General features: G+C 45.3%; 2 protein-coding genes across 3 annotated transcripts in view; one reads left to right on the top strand and one right to left on the bottom strand.

The window, feature by feature from the left end:
* Window positions 1-8,602, top strand: part of LOC122870123 (nephronectin) — a 14,595-nt gene extending 5,993 nt beyond the window's left edge. For both annotated transcript variants that reach the window (XM_044183930.1, XM_044183931.1), the window contains 7 exons: window positions 627-701; window positions 1,516-2,244; window positions 2,497-2,580; window positions 4,229-4,327; window positions 5,051-5,237; window positions 5,339-5,423; window positions 5,510-8,602. In XM_044183930.1, the coding sequence (XP_044039865.1) occupies window positions 627-701; window positions 1,516-2,244; window positions 2,497-2,580; window positions 4,229-4,327; window positions 5,051-5,237; window positions 5,339-5,423; window positions 5,510-5,596 (1,346 nt within the window). In that variant the 3' untranslated portion in view covers window positions 5,597-8,602. The remainder of the gene's footprint in view (window positions 1-626; window positions 702-1,515; window positions 2,245-2,496; window positions 2,581-4,228; window positions 4,328-5,050; window positions 5,238-5,338; window positions 5,424-5,509) is intronic.
* Window positions 8,603-10,236: 1,634 nt separating this feature from the next.
* On the bottom strand, window positions 10,237-16,459 carry LOC122870241 (zinc finger protein 98-like). Its single transcript, XM_044184303.1, has 3 exons — window positions 15,809-16,459; window positions 12,743-12,854; window positions 10,237-11,581 (listed from the first exon to the last, which is right to left on the bottom strand). The coding sequence occupies exons 2-3, from the start codon at window positions 12,758-12,760 to the stop codon at window positions 10,727-10,729; spliced, it is 873 nt and encodes a 290-aa protein (XP_044040238.1). The 5' UTR covers window positions 12,761-12,854; window positions 15,809-16,459; the 3' UTR covers window positions 10,237-10,726.
* Window positions 16,460-16,486: the final 27 nt, after the last annotated feature.

Below are 16,486 nucleotides of genomic sequence, written 5' to 3'. Positions count from 1 at the left end.
TTCCCGCTGGATTCGCGTGGTCGTCTACCTGCAGAGCTCCAGTGGCTCAGTGTGTTTGGTGGATGTACTCAGGCTGCATGAGATTTTCACGGTATTAAACACACATTATTATTATTATTATCAGTTAAAATGACCCTTTAAAGGCTTTTTTGGTTGAACGCTTTATTATAATTTCACAAAACGCCGTGATATAAACTGTAGATAAGCAGAAGCGAATACCGCGGTGTACCGCTGCCACCGTGGTCGTCAGGTTTCTGCTCCTTCCTGACTGTCACACTGACACTAAAACATCTTCACGTAGCTGTAGTTTAACATTAGTTAAAGCATTTATGTATAAACATGTTCGGTGGTGGTCCAGACGCTGTTTCTGTTGGGTTGACAACCTTTTGTTCTCCAAAATGTTTGAAAATGCTGAGCTGGGGAGTTTAATCGGCATGTGACCCTCACACCGAACTTAAAGCGCGACAGCTGCCGCAACGATTTCCTCCAACGCCGAAGTCGTCTGCTCAACTTTCACAATATCCTGTAACTTTTCACAGGAAAGCTTTTGGATAAAACACAAGTGCGGTATTTTATCAGGCAGAAGGCACTGATGTAGCCGTCTCTCTCTCTCTCTGTGTTAACAGATAAGGACACTCGGCCGTTCTGTTCGCTGAACCCAGCCTCTCCGAAGTGCAGGTGTAAAGACGGCAGCTGTAAAGGTAACAACACCTTCTTCTCAAACTCCACTGTAAAGTCTTTTTTTTTTGAGGATGTTTTAATTCCCTTATCACGCGATTCCTGATGAAACAGATTATTCCTGAGTGTAAACCAACAGGACGTCTTGTAAACTTTTACTGCTGAAGACGCACAGACGCGATCAGACGCTGTCGGCTATAAAAAGCTAGAAGCACGTCACTTATTATCTGTCAGCTGCTGCTTCACCTTAGAAACTTACACAGATGCAAACTGCATGAAAAAGTAGATGAATCGAGTAAATCGTTGCTCAGACATGTTTGAACGGTAAAACCAGGGTTGTGTTTGAATCCCTCCCTATTTATTCAGCCGCGTATTCTTACTGTTGAGGGTCTGAGCAGACCTTTTGACAACACCTTGCATGTTTCTGTTAATTTATGAGCGCTGTGTCAGTTTAGCTTTATGAATGAAGTGTCGGACATCGTTCCCGGAAAGACACTTTAGTCTGTACAGGACGTGAACCCGTCCTTTAACCTGCTGTGCAGCTTAATTTGACCGGAGAAACTGAGGACAGCTGATATTGTAGGTAGAAAATGGATCATTCGTGTTCGTTACCTTTGAAACAAACCAGTAGAAAACTGTACTTTACTGCCCAACAGGCCTCGCGTTTCTGTGGTTTATTAGGCCTGAGTCCATTTTGCATTGTGACTTAAACCACGCCGGGTGTGAGCGCCGACCGTGAAGCGCAAAATGCTCTGGAAAGGAAGTAAAGCGTCTTGCGCTGTGATGGAAACACAAGTCGTGGTGGACGACACTGAGTCAGCGTCTGTTTTCTCCCAGCTGTCCTCAAAGTCACCGTGGAGCCGCACAGACCGAGAACTACGAGCCCAACACCTGCAAGAACTACAACTCCCATCACCACCACTGCTGCTACTCCTCTTACTACTGCTCCTCTTACTACTACTACTCCTCCTACTACTCCTTTTACTACTACTCCTCCTACTACTCCTTTTACTACTCCTCCTCCTCCTACTACTACTACTACTACTCCTACTACTACTACTTCTCCTACTACTACTCCTCCTCCTCCTCCTACTACTACTCCTTTTACTACTACTACTTCTCCTACTACTACTACTACTCCTCCTCCTCCTACTACTACTACTACTCCTTTTACTACTACTACTTCTCCTACTACTACTACTCCTCCTCCTCCTATTACTACTACTCCTCCTCCTACTACTACTACTTTTACTCCTCCTCCTCCTCGTACTACTACTCCTCCTCCTACTACTCCTCCTCCTACTACTCCTACTCCTCTTACTACTACTCCTCTTACTACTACACCTGTTACTACCGCCACTGCTAGTACGACTACTTCTGCCCCTACTACTACAACCGAACTGGATACTACAACAACAACAACAACTACAACTACAGTGGAACCAACAACAGCTGCCACGGTTGCCCCGACAACCACGATGGCCACCACCTCCTCCCTGGTAACGACCACAGTGAACAACAGGATCAATACGGAGCTGACACACAGACAGAGAGGAGACGTGCACAGTGAGGACCCCCCCACACACACACACACACTTGAACGGCAACGATTAGTCGATTAATCAATTAGTCGATTGACAGAAAAATCAATCTGCAGATATTTTGATAATTGATTAATCGTTTGGAGCCAACTTTTAAGAAGAAATACCAAAATTCTGTGATTCCAGCTTCTCCAGTGTGAATGTTACCGGATGATTAATCGAGAAAGTAATCGACAGATTAATTGATAATGAAAATAATAGTGTGTGTGTGTTGCAGTCCCTCGACTTCCCGATCACAACCAGGTGTGGGAGTTTGACATCGAGCTGGGAAACACCTCCGAGGACGCCAGAGATGATCCTGGTAAGTGTGTGTTTGTTTTGGACTCGAGGTTTTTTATGTTTTCACGGAACAACAGAAGCCAAAGTTGTCGAATGTTTTACGAACATTTGTCTAAATAAATTTTTTAAAAAAACAGACTGAAACCGGTAAAATTATGATTTAAATCAGGAACCATCTGATGAAAGAATAAGACAACGTGATTATAAATCAGGCAGGTTTCAGCGTTTACGGACACATTTCAGTCCAAAAACGTCCAGACTGCAACATGTAAACAGCAGCATGAAGACTGTGTGTGTTCAATTCAATTTTATTTATATAGCGCCAGTTCATAACAGAAGTTATCTCATTGCCCTTTTCCTATAGAGCAGGTCGGGACCGAACTCTTTATAATATTATTTACAGAGACCCAACAAATCCCACCATGAGCAAGCACTTGTCCACAGCGGCAAGGAAAAACTTCCTTTAAGAGGCAGAAACCTCGAGCAGAACCAGACTCAGGGTGAGCGGCCATCAGAGAGAGAGAGGGAGGGGAGGCACAATGCAAAGACCATTTTTTTATATAGTAGAATAATAATTGTAGTGTTAATATTAATAAATTAGTAATAATAGGAATGACAGCTATAGGAATAATAATGACAATAATAGTAACGGAGCCAATAACAACAACTGTAGTAGCAGTTGTCGAGCAGGAACATGGGGGCAGCAGGTGGCCCACAACCACAGATCCAGACTCTGCAGGAACACAGGGGCAGCAGGTGGCCCACAACCACAGATCCAGACTCTGCAGGAACACGGGGGCAGCAGGTGGCCCACAACCACAGATCCAGACTCTGCAGGAACACAGGGGCAGCAGGTGGCCCACAACCACAGATCCAGACTCTGCAGGAACACGGGGGTAGCAGGTGGCCCACAACCACAGATCCAGACTCTGCAGGAACACGGGGGCAGCAGGTGGCCCACAACCACAGATCCAGACTCTGCAGGAACACGGGGGCAGCAGGTGGCCCACAACCACAGATCCAGACTCTGCAGGAACACGGGGGCAGCAGGTGGCCCACAACCACAGATCCAGACTCTGCAGGAACACGGGGGCAGCAGGTGGCCCACAACCACAGATCCAGACTCTGCAGCTCTGGAGGCAGAAACACCTGCTGAAAGCGACAGAAGGAGAGAGACGAGAAACGAGAAAGCACAAAACTACGGGAGAGAGAAGATGTCGAGTTAGTAACATGCAGTAACGGGATAAAAATGCATACAGACGGAGAGGGAGAGGAGGAGAGAGGTGCATCATGGGAAGTCTCCCGGCAGTCTAGGCCTATAGCAGCATAACTAAGGGATGGTTCAGGACTCACCTGAGCCAGCCCTAACTATAAGCTTTATTAAAGAGGAAAGTCTTAAGCCTACTCTTAAATGAGGAGATGGTGTCTGCCTCCCGAACCCAAACTGGGACCTGGTTCCACAGGAGAGGAGCTTGATAACTGAAGGCTCTGGCTCCCGGTCTACTTTTGGAGGCTCTAGGAACCACAAGTAACCCTGCATCCTGGGAGCGCAGTGTTCTAGTCGGGTAATAAGGTGTTATGAGCTCTTTAAGATACGATGGTGCCAGACCATTAAGAGCTTTGTAGGTGAGGAGAAGGATTTTAAATTATATTCTGGATTTGCGTTGCAGCGGCCGGCGTGCTCCACTGTACCTTCGATCATGGAGCGTGCGACTGGATGTCAGACAGAGACGGAGACCTGCACTGGGAAACTGCTCACGACCCTGCAGGTAACAAACACACAACATGTCAATTATTAATATATGAGCAACGTATTAATAATAAATGATAAATGTTTTGATAATCATGTGCTAATTTATTAGGTACAGCTTTACAATCTGTTCTGCCATGAAGTCGACCGTTATGATTCCTCCTTCATTAAATTACCTGTTCTAGTTAAAGCTGGCGTCATTATATTCAGAGGGGTTTCTATTATTATTGATTAATCGTTTAATGGAAAAAATTATTCCAAGGTGACGTCTTGTTTTGTCCGACCAACAAAACCCACAGAGTTTCAGTTTACTGTGACGTAAAACACAGAAAAGCAGCAGATTAATTTTCTGCTAATTGATTAATCGACTAATCGTTTCGGCTCTAATATATACATACATATGAAGCGGGTGTTGCCTTCGGGATACAACGGGATACCTGCTGCAAATATTTCTTTTTTTGGGGGGAAAATGAATAAAAATCTTGAAAAATTCAAATTTCGTTGACATTTTGATCTTAAAACCGTTCATAAAGTCAGATGTTCAGATATCCCTGGTTGTGCTGGAAATAAATAGCATCAATACTTGCTTGTGCCTCACAGTAAGTTACACTCATATTGATTCTTCATGGTGAAGATTTAAACTAGACGTCTCGATGTTTATTAGACCAAATTAGACGAGATAACAGTTGCAGCACTAATAAAGTTATTAACGCTGCTATTAACTACAATATTAATATCTCAGGTGGGCGGTACCTGTCCGTCCCGGAGCTCAAGGCGGGACAAAGGAGCATCCGCGGTGCTCGATTGGCCGTCCAAATAGTCCCGCCCTGGAGCCACGGCGACCTGTGTTTCTCCTTCTCCCATTGGCTGACGGGGCGTCATGTGGGCGTGCTGCAGCTGTTCATCAGGAAAAGGGGACGAGACCAAAGGTGCCAGAGCCCGTTAGATATTTTACAGTAAATAAAGTTTCTGTTAGAAACTTCTGTTGGAATCACCTGTGTGAAGGCTCGTTCCTGATTGGCTGTTGCAGGTATAGCCCCGCCCTCTGGAGCAGGACAGGTGGACACGGTTGGAGACAAACACGGGTTACCTTGACGACGCACTCTCTGGAAAGGGTGAGACACACACACACACAAACTAATACTGAGCTTTGTGTGAGTGTTTGTGTTGTTGTTGATGACAGGTGTGTGTGTGTCTGCAGGTGTTGCTGAAGGCCGAGCGGCGGAAAGGACAGCGAGGACAGATCGCTGTTGATGATGTCACACTGAGACAGGGGGCGTGTCGATGACATCACAGCGGGCCGTTTCCATTTAAGACTGTTTTTAACGTTTACAGACAATTCAAAGAGTTAATGTGATTTAAAGGATTTACTGTAAACGTTGAGTTTTTACACGAATTTCCTTTTTTCGTCAAACTGTCCTGAAGAAAGACGCTTTTAGAAAAGTGTGTGCGTGTTAAAACTAAACTCTCGGTCACTTTTCTTTGTTCCCATTTTAAATATTCTCAGAGCGTTTTTATTCATTCTTTGGTATTTTTTAAAAAGTATTTTTCAGCAGGTAAGATTTTCTCATTTTCAGGTTCGTACTTTTATTTGGTCTAGAATCGGTTTACGTGCTTTATTTTTCTCATACTGCGCGTTGCTGCAGTCCCTCTGTCTCCGTTTGAGCTCCCTGCTCTGATTGGTCAGCTGGCCCACTCTGTTGTGATTGGTCAATTACAAATACAGTTAAAACCGGGAAATGTAGACGGGCCAGACATCTTCAGCAGCGCATTTAAAACGTTTTTTTTTTTAGTTTTGGTAACGACAAATTTTAAACAAATGCAAATGAATGTGATTAAAAAAAAAAAAAAAAAAGCAGGCGTTTGGCGATGGCGGTAAAATGAACAAGTACTCGCGGGTCCAGGCAGAGACATGTGTTCAGCAGATCACTTCCTGCCTGTGACTGTCGACAGCCAGATGTGTTGAAACGCTGCTCAGCTGGTCGGAGCCGAGAAAACGTTGATTTGTGAAAGATTGGCGGCGGCGCTACATCCGTGAACATTTTTATCAAATACAACGCATTGTCAAACCAGAAGCTTCGAACCTTTTTCGCTCGTTAACCCCTTAAAAAAGTTGCGTCTCCTCCTCGCGTCTTCAGATGATTCAACTTTTCACGAAGAATCGCGTGACGGACATTTTTGAGACTAAGCGATTAATCGTTTGCTGCAGCCGTAAATCGTTTAGTCTTCAAACAGTGAAAAATGTTTCGTCCAAAACCCCCCAAAATATTCAGTTTAGTGACATAAAACTGAGAAAAGCAGCGAATCGTCACGCTGGAACCTGATTAGCACTTTCCTGACAATTAATACTTTATTAAAGTTGTTGAGTAAAATAAAGTTGTTGTTGTCCCTGATGTGAAAGTGTTTCTTACAAACATGGTTTGTAAGAAACACTTTGGCGTTTTTGCTCCAATAAACGACTGAAATGATTAACGAATGTTCACATTAACCGACTGTTTACTTCCCACCGTACGTCGGAGCGCAGGTGCAGACGCTCCGCCTCACTACTCCGCTCGTGACCTTTAACCTCCGACCCCTGCAGCATCACCTGCGGCAGGAGAGAGAGAGGGAGAGAGAGAGGAAGAGGAGGGCGGTTACCTGTCCGGTGATTTGTGTGTTTAACATCTGCTGCAAGAGGAAACACACACACACACACACACACACACACACTGATGGGCGGAGCAGCCGGAAACCTGATGAGGCAGATTCCTCAGTTTATAGACGCACAACATGTATGTGAAGCGTGAAACCTGTGATTTAGCTTTGTGTTGCTGTGTGTGTGTGTGTGTGTGTGTGTGTGTGTGTGTGCGTGTGTGTGCATGCGTGTGTGTGTGTGTGTGTGTGTGACTACAGCCCTGCTTGTTAACCCTGTAATCACCACGGTAACCTCTCTCCACGCTCTCCGTCTGAACGCCAACAGGCAGCGGCTCCGTGTTTCTGCCTCCTGCTGCTGATCAGGAGCAGCGCACCTGATCGATTAATCCGTCCAGAGCTGAAACGATTAGTCGATCGACCAGAAAATAACGATAATAATAATAATAATAATGACGACGATCGCAAACTATTCTCGTAATCGATTCAGTCGGGGGTTTTATTTCAAGCAAAAATATCAAAAATCTGCTTCTTAAATGTGGTGCGAGAAGCAGAAGTACTAATACGACAGTTTATACACAAGTATTAGCATCAAATTATACTTCAAAGTACCAAAAGTAAAAGTACTCGTTATGCAGAATAATATATATTATATTACTGGATTATAATTATCGACGCATTAATGTCTTCATCACTTTAATGTTGCAGCTGCTGAAGGTGCAGCTCATTTTAATCACTTTATAATCTGCTGGGTGGTTTAATCTATAATATTACATCATCTGTTGATTATATTATCTGTTATTCACCTGAATCTGAAAACTAACTGAACTGATCAATAAATGTAGAAGTATAAAGTAGCACTCACTTACTTTCCACCGCTGCTAAAACGTGAGGATTTGTTGCTTTTCTTTGTCTCTCGTGACATAAACTGAATATTTTGGGGTTTTTGGACTGTTGGTCGGACAAAACAAGACACCTGAAGACGTCGCCGCGGACGCTGGGCGATTAATATCTGCATATTTTCTGACGTTTTATACAATAAGCGATCAATAAATGGTCAGGAAAAGTGAAAAATGGCCCTTACAAGTTCCCAAAGTGACGTCTTTAACTTGGTTTAACTTCGCACCGTGCTGCAGTGATGCACAGGTGTACTCCAGGACGCCGTGACATCACAGCTGCTGTTAAATTACTCTTCAGACTGTAATGTCCAAAACCCCAGAAGTATTCAGTTTACAGTCATGTAATCATCATCATCATCATCATCATCATCGTCAGAAAATCGTCGCGTTGTAGAAGCTGGAAGCAGAAAATGTTTTGTGTTTTTGATTGATTAGTAACTTAAACGATTAATTATCAAAATAGTTATTGATTTTCGGTTGAATAATTAACTACACAAAATACAATATTCAGACCTTCCATTTATATTATAAATATATATTTATGTATATATTTTCTATTACTGTCTGTATTCAGAAATGCACTTATTTTATTTTTATCTACTTTTTGACTATTTGTCTTTTATCTTATTCTGCATTTTATTTTGACTGATACTGCGAATTCTTCTGTATCGTGCTGAATTCTCCTCTCAATTAATAATCTGTCTTCAGTATCTATATTATCTCATTATTGTTGTAAAAATATATAAAAGTATAATAATTGCAAAGTGTTTTACAGATAAGAAAACTAAAGACAATGAGACAAACTCATAAAACTACATAAGATACGAGATATATTCTAAATATATTGTAAATGTACAAAAATGTATTATTTTTTATGAATAATCAAAGTAATTTAGCCTGTAGTGTTTGATTGTTTTATTTTATATATAAATTTGTATTTTGAAAAAGATTCCAGCAGTTTCATGACTTTGAACTCGTCACAAAACATAATAATAAGAATCGCAGGTGAATTTTCTTTCTTACCTGCGGACATTTTGGAAAGTAGAAAACTTTAATGAATCCGACAAAAGTTCTCATTTCGTTCGTAAGTTTTCACAACTAAGAACTAAATCAGCAACAAACATTCACAATGTGGCCGCTCACATTTACACTGTTCCTCTTCAACAGGAAGGAACTCGAACGTTCACTGTAGAAAATGAATATTTGGGATCTAACAACGAGTCGCACGAGTCTCCATCTGTATTCAACCGTCACTTTCACTTCCTGTTTTACTTGATTCTGTTTTTAGGGTTCAAACTGCGAAGCGGTAGAAGCCTTTTGAGTTTGTGAAACGTGAAACTTGGTCTAATAACTGGAAATGATGCGCAAATGCTTCCACTGAAATTTGAGCCCAATCGGCCACATGGTGGCGATGAAATTAAGGCCCAAAAATGCAACTTTGGAAAGGCCACGCCCCTCACACCGTGACTCCGATTGACTTGAAATTTCTTGCACGAGTCCAGCTCAACGTGAGAAAAACAGTTAAATGAATAGAACTTTTTGAATTTTGACTCTATCGACACCAAATTTTTTTATACAGCACTGCGAGATTGAGATACACGTTTCTATTATGAATTAGCAAGATCGGTCAAAAAACATGGCCGCCATCAACCTAAATATCGCCACAAAGGGAGGGGCTTAGCACGAAATTTGCCATAACTCATTAACGATTTGTCCAATCATCATAAATCTTGGGAGATATCTTCAGGCCATGTTTGGGAATAGGCGTGCCAAAGCACTTTTAGCTCGACCAATAGGGGGCGCCACAAATAACAAAAAACTGTACCTCAAAACCCGGTGGTTAAGTATTAACCAAAGTCTGAAGTTTCATATTGATTGGTGCGTATCCTATCACATATTTGCTCAAGATGCCTTTGAGCAGTCTGTACTTTTTTGCAGGACTTTTACTTGTAATCAAGTATTTTTATACTGTGGTGTTTTACTTTAGTAAAGAAGAACATTAAAGAAAGATTTGTGTTTTTCGCGGCCACCGTAGTTTCTCCTGCACGCTTGGAAGGGGAGGGTGAGGCGAGCGGTTGCAAACTGCAATTTCACCACTAGATGCCACTAAATCCTCCACACTGGACCTTTAATCCACCTCTGATTGAATGTTTTTAATAAAACACCGTTCAGATTGGCTCACTTTCTTACTTTCTTAATCTCCCCAATTTTTTTAATGGTTGATTTAAAACGGTGGTTTACAGGCATGACAGAAAAGGTTTGACAATAATGACTCATTAAATTGCTTTCTTACAATATCGCTGACAGGTGCCAAAGTTTCCATTCATCATTTTCTGATATTTAACTCTCATTTCTTGTTATTTGGTTTTAATTGTACAGAAAATAAAGACAGTTAAACTTTCAGATAATTGGAGTATTTTAGTTTAACTTTGTCTACAGGCAAGAATACAATACAACATATATTAACGATAAAGAGGATGATAATAAATCAATATTCACTCACGGTGATCATTTAAACCAGTTAAGATTTTAGAAATGAAATCAACAACTGCTTTGGACAATAGTCCAAAACACAAAGATATTCAGTTTACAACAATGTAAAATAGACAGAAGCAGAAAACAACTCGTGTTTAGCATTTTCCTTAAGAAATGACTTTAATTAATCAATCGACTAATCATGTCAGCCCTAATAACTGGTACCAAATTACATGGTTCTTTCCAGAAAACATCCTAAAAAAAATTAAAACTGAAGAACCTGTAAAATAAAGTGATATAGAAGTGTATGTACTATTATTTACAAACACGGTTATAGTGTAAAATATAATAACTGCATAGACTAAATATGATTCCCCTATATGTCCGACACATGACAGCACTGTGACCAGAGTTCAGATGCAGCGGTGTCTCTTCAGCTGATTGGAGAAGGTGAAGTGTTTCTTACACTGGTCACACCAGTACGGTTTCTCTCCGGTGTGAGTCCGCACGTGTCTCGCCAGGTTCGACGACGTGATGAAGCTTTTACTGCAGTGCTGACACTGGTGCGGTTTCTCTCCGGTGTGGACGCGCTTGTGCAGCAGGCAGGTAGTGATGTGGCTGAAACTCTTCCCACACTGGTCACAGCTGTATGGTTTCTCCCCGGTGTGGACGCGCTCGTGTTCGGCATGGTTGGTTGATGAAGTGAAGGCTTTATCGCAGAATCGACACTGGTAGGGTCTCTCTCCGGTGTGGATCCGTTGGTGGACGATGTATGACGAGTAATGATTGAAACTCCTTCCACACAGCTCGCAGGGGTAGAGTTTCTCTCCTGTGTGGATGCGCTGATGTCTCGTCAGATTCGACTGTGTGAGGAACGTTTTGGAGCAGAGTTGACACCGGAAAGGTTTGTCACCAGTGTGGATGTGTTTGTGTTGTTGGCATGAAAATGAATCAGCGAAACTCTTCCCACAGTGTTCACAGCTGTATGGTTTCTCTCCAGAGTGTCTGCGCCGGTGGAGTTTCAACGTACTCGACTGAGTGAAAGCTTTCCCACACTGGTCACAGTGGTACGGTTTCTCTCCTGTGTGGATCCGCTGGTGAGTTCTTAAACTGCTTAACTGAGTGAAAGCTTTCCCACACAGTTCACAGTGGTACGGTCTCTCTCCAGTGTGGACACTCAGATGATCCTTCAGGTGGTTTGTTGATGTGAAAGCTTTGTCACACTGCTGGCAGCGGTGAGGTCTGGGTCTCTTTGAGGCTCCCGGTTTCTATGGTGACAGACAGAGAAACAAACACAGATGTAGTGTAGATGAGTTGACGGTTGTGAATCCACTGATACAATTTTAGTTTCCTCATTAGAGAGTGAACTCTGCTGCCTGTTTTATAATATTCCACATTTTCATTCAACATTTGACGTGAATTAAATGTGAAAATACGGTGAGGGCGTATGAGGAGCAGACTTAATCTTAAAACGGTCTCTTTCACAGAGTTTCATAGTTTATTAAACTGATTTTGTGCATAAGAGACGAAGACTGAGATATTACATTTACTACAGAACAAGACGTAGAAAATGTTTCAGTCGTAGTCATCTGGACGCTGTTTTCAGAATCAAGACGTTTCGGCTCCCTGCCTAGTTCCTGCCTATTTTCACATGGAAACAAAGAAGGTCAATTTCAGGTGAAACTAGGCAGGTTAAACAGCAGACACTCAGGTAGACTCCTCCCTGAGGGCGGGGCTTAAGCAACACAGAGTAGCTTAAATTTCTGAGTTCTCAGACCATTTTCACAATTGAGAATGACTTCCGGATGGGAGCCGAAACGTCTTGATTCTGAAAACAGTGTCCAGACGACTACGACTGAAACCTTTTCTACGATAGATCACTCCTGGACGAATGAGGGACGACAGAACAAGACGTTCTCTCTCTCTGCGCGTTTCACCGGCTGCAGCTTTCACGTTAATCTGACAACATTCAGTTCAGACTCGTGTTGCGTTGAAAGTGTTACAGAAATGTTTCAGGTTCGACCTGTAAGATGGCTGTCGTCACTTTTACGTAAAAGTGACTCGGGTGTGTGTATATGCGCTGGGTTTTTTTTCCGTCCGGACTCTTTTCTCGGAGGCAGTTTTCACGTCCACCTCAAACCAGAGACACTGGACGTGACGGTCAAGCTGAGTCGGTGTTACCTGAGGGGACACTTGTGACGACTGACGGGACCAAGAGGGAGTCGTACCTTTAAATAGAAGCTTTACCTAACGACACGCTGTCTGCCCGTCGCATGTGGCTGCATGTAGCGTTCCCCGCGGTGTAACACCGGCAGCCAGAGCGCCGGTGTTACACCGCGGTGAACGAACTGGCTGAGACATCAGAGCAGCAGCTGATGAACCGTCGTCACTGAATTATAAACGCGAATATTCATCAGAGTTTTACTGACCTCTTGAGAAGAACTCATGTCGCCTCCTCGGCAGCGCTCCTTAAGTAAGACAAAATGGCCGACAACGTTCCCCCTCCTCCTCGCCTGATGCTTCTCTTCCCGCCATTCGGCTCTGACATCAAACAGAGACAAGCAGCCGCAGTAACATCACAGTAACGTAAGCCAGGGAGAGGAGGAGAGAGGAGGCGAGGAGGAGGAGGCGAGGAGACGAGGAGAGAGAAGGAGACGAGGAGAGACGAAGAGAGGAGAGGAGGAGGAGACGAGGAGAGAGGAGGAGACGAGGAGAGACGAAGAGAGGAGGAGGAGACGAGGAGAGAGGAGGAGACGAGGAGAGACGAAGAGAGGAGAGGAGGAGGAGAGAGAAGGAGACGAGGAGACAGGAGGAGGAGGCGAGGAGACAGGAGGAGGAGGCGAGGAGAGAGAAGGAGACGAGGAGAGACGAGGAGGAGACGAGGAGAGACGAAGAGAGGAGAGGAGAGAGGAGGAGACGAGGAGAGACGAAGAGAGGAGAGGAGGAGGAGAGAGGAGGAGACGAGGAGAGAGAAGGAGGAGGCGAGGAGACGAGGAGAGAGAAGGAGACGAGGAGAGAGAAGGAGACGAGGAGAGAGGAGGAGGAGGCGAGGAGACGAGGAGAGAGAAGGAGACGAGGAGAGATGAAGAGAGGAGATGAGGAGGAGACGAGGAGAGAGAAGGAGACGAGGAGAGAGGAGGAGGAGGCGAGGAGATGAGGAGAGAGAAGGAGACGAGGAGAGAGAAGGAGACGAGGAAAGAGGAGGCGAGGAGACGAGGAGAGACGAAGAGAGGAGAGAGGAGGAGACGAGGAGAGAGAAGGAGGAGGCGAGGAGACATGGAGGAGAGAGGAGGAGGCGAGGAGAGAGAAGGAGACAAGGAGGAGACGAGGAGAGACGAAGAGAGGAGACGAGGAGGAGACGAGGAGAGAGGAGACGAGGAGAGAGAAGGAGACGAGGAGAGACGAAGAGAGGAGAGGAGGAGGAGACGAGGAGAGAAGGAGACGAGGAGAGAGGAGGAGGAGGCGAGGAGACGAGGAGAGAGAAGGAGACGAGGAGAGACGAGGAGAGGAGGAGGAGGCGAGGAGACGAGGAGAGAGAAGGAGACGAGGAGAGACGAAGAGAGGAGATGAGGAGGAGACGAGGAGAGACGAAGAGAGGAGAGGAGGAGGAGACGAGGAGAGAGAAGGAGACGAGGAGAGAGGAGGAGGAGGCGAGGAGACGAGGAGAGAGAAGGAGACGAGGAGAGACGAAGAGAGGAGAGGAGGAGGAGGCGAGGAGACGAGGAGGAGACGAGGAGAGAGAAGGAGACGAGGAGAGACGAAGAGAGGAGGAGGAGACGAGGAGAGAGGAGGAGACGAGGAGAGGAGGAGGAGAGAGGAGGAGGAGGCGAGGAGACGAGGAGGAGACGAGGAGAGAGGAGGAGACGAGGAGAGAGGAGGAGACGAGGAGAGACGAAGAGAGGAGAGAGGAGGAGACAAGAAGAGGAGGAGAGAGGAGGAGGAGGCGAGGAGAGACGAGGAGGAGGCGAGGAGACGAGGAGGAGACAAGGAGAGAGGAGGAGACGAGGAGAGAGGAGGAGGAGGCGAGGAGGAGACAAGGGGAGAGGAGGAGACGAGGAGAGAGGAGGACACAAGGAGAGACGAGGAGAGGAGAGGAGGAGGAGACGAGGAGGAGAGAGGAGGAGGAGACGAGGAGAGACGAGGAGGAGACAAGGGGAGACGAAGAGAGGAGGAGACAAGGGGAGACGAGGAGAAGAGGAGGAGGAGACAAGGGGAGAGGAGGAGACGAGGGGAGAGGAGGAGACGAGGAGAGAGGAGGAGATAAGAGGAGACGAGGAGAAGAGGAGACGAGGAGAGAGGAGGAGACGAGGAGAAGAGGAGGAGGAGACGAGGAGAAGAGGAGAGAGGAGGAGGAGACGAGGAGAGAGGAGGAGACAAGGGGAGACGAGGAGAGAGGAGGAGACAAGGGGAGAGGAAGAGAGGAGGAGACAAGGGGAGAGGAGACGAGGAGAGAGGAGGAGGAGACAAGAGGAGACGAGGGGAGAGGAGGAGGAGGAGACAGGGGGAGATGAGGAGACGAGGGAAGAGGAAGAGAGAGGAGGAGACAAGGGGAGAGGAGACGAGGAGAGAGGAGGGAGGAGGAGACGAAGAGAGAGGAGGAGACAAGGGGAGAGGAGACGAGGAGAGAGGAGGGAGGAGGAGACGAAGAGAGAGGAGGAGACAAGGGGAGACGAGGGGAGAGGAAGAGATGAGAGGAGGAGAGAGGAGACAAGGAGAGAGAGGAGGAGGAGACGAGAGGAGAGGAGAGGAGGAGAGAGGAGGCTTCAGTGACCCTGAGACTAACCTACAACAATAAGGTAAGTTAATATTTCCTGTCAGCAAAAGAATTTTATATTTGGGCTTTTATTGATTATTAATTACTGATTATTGATTACTTCATTACCGATGGAGTGTTTTACTGCAACGCGTTGCTTCAGAACAGAGTGACAGATTTAATGACAGAGCTGAAGCGTCATCAGTCAGGTGGGGTCACCTGTATGACGTTCTCCCGCCAGCCTGAACGCGTGCGGCCGAAAAATGCTTCCTCCTCTCGGCTTTCTTTTCGGACGCTTTGGGATCAGATGGTCGTTATATTTTGGGCTGTTTCGACACTTTTATAAAAGCAGAAATACTGAGAGATTATTCCTGACGACTCTAATCGATCATCAACAGCCTTCCGGTCAGCCATCGTCACTGATGAAGAAGAAGAAGATGATTATACCGTTTTTAAACATCGCTTTTGCTTTAAAATCATTACAGTGTTCGCTGGTTTTCTCTTCAGCTTTAAGCTCCGTAAAGCCGAGAGGAGCAGCAGAGACACCAACACGCTGCTGTTATAAAAATATAAGTTGAGACTGTTGCTCAGGAAGCGGCTAAAGGCTAAGCTAAGCTAGCTGCTCCTCGCGTTTTCTCTTTCTACGCGCAACGTTCAAACGGATCCGTCGATCCGGGACTTTGGCGGTTTAAACCCGGACTGCTGCACACGGAGACAGCAGATTAAAAATCCAACAAATTACCTCCTTTTATCCGCTTTTCAGTCTCTCTTCAACGGCCCATCCACCATGATGCTTTCCACCGTGTTCGGGCCGAGTCGCGTGACTGCCGAACACAGCCGAAGTGCTTCTTCTTCTTCGTCTGGTGTTTTATGGCGGTTGGCGAACAGCGTCTGCTGCATTACCGCCACCTGGATCAGACTGGTCTTCTTCTCCCGTCTTTTCCAAACACTAAATATCGCCCGTAGCCGCATGTGGAAACTCCTTTATTCTCCTCCCAGTCTGTTTTTAGCTTCTCCTCATCCTCGAGATAATGTCTTCTTCTTCTTTTGTTCTCCTGGTTTCCCTCATTCCTCCCGCTTCCTGTTGGATACTATAGTAATGTCTGCCTTTGGTTTCCCTGTTCTAATCTCCCTGCCATTTCTTTTTAATTTCTACTTTGTGCTTTTAACTTTAATTTACCGTCACATTTACTTTCTCAGTTGTCTGCCAGTTCATCTCCCTCTGCCCCTTTATGCGCTGGAATCCAGATGAATCTCGCTGTTACTCCTGCTTTAGTAACTCTGCAGATACTTTGAGCTGTTTCCAGCATCGTGTCCTGTCTTCTGCCTGTAAACTCGGGAACCTGAAGGGCTAAAAGAAAGCCAACGTTTCCCCCATAAATACTGAAAGGTTGTTGCTGACTCTTTTATTTGACACCAC

Source organism: Siniperca chuatsi, linkage group LG22 (genome assembly GCF_020085105.1).
Source record: "Siniperca chuatsi isolate FFG_IHB_CAS linkage group LG22, ASM2008510v1, whole genome shotgun sequence".
NCBI classification, from domain to species: domain Eukaryota; kingdom Metazoa; phylum Chordata; class Actinopteri; order Centrarchiformes; family Sinipercidae; genus Siniperca; species Siniperca chuatsi.
The sequence above is the reverse complement of the archived record's forward strand: the minus strand, read 5'-3'. Positions and strand labels throughout refer to the sequence as shown.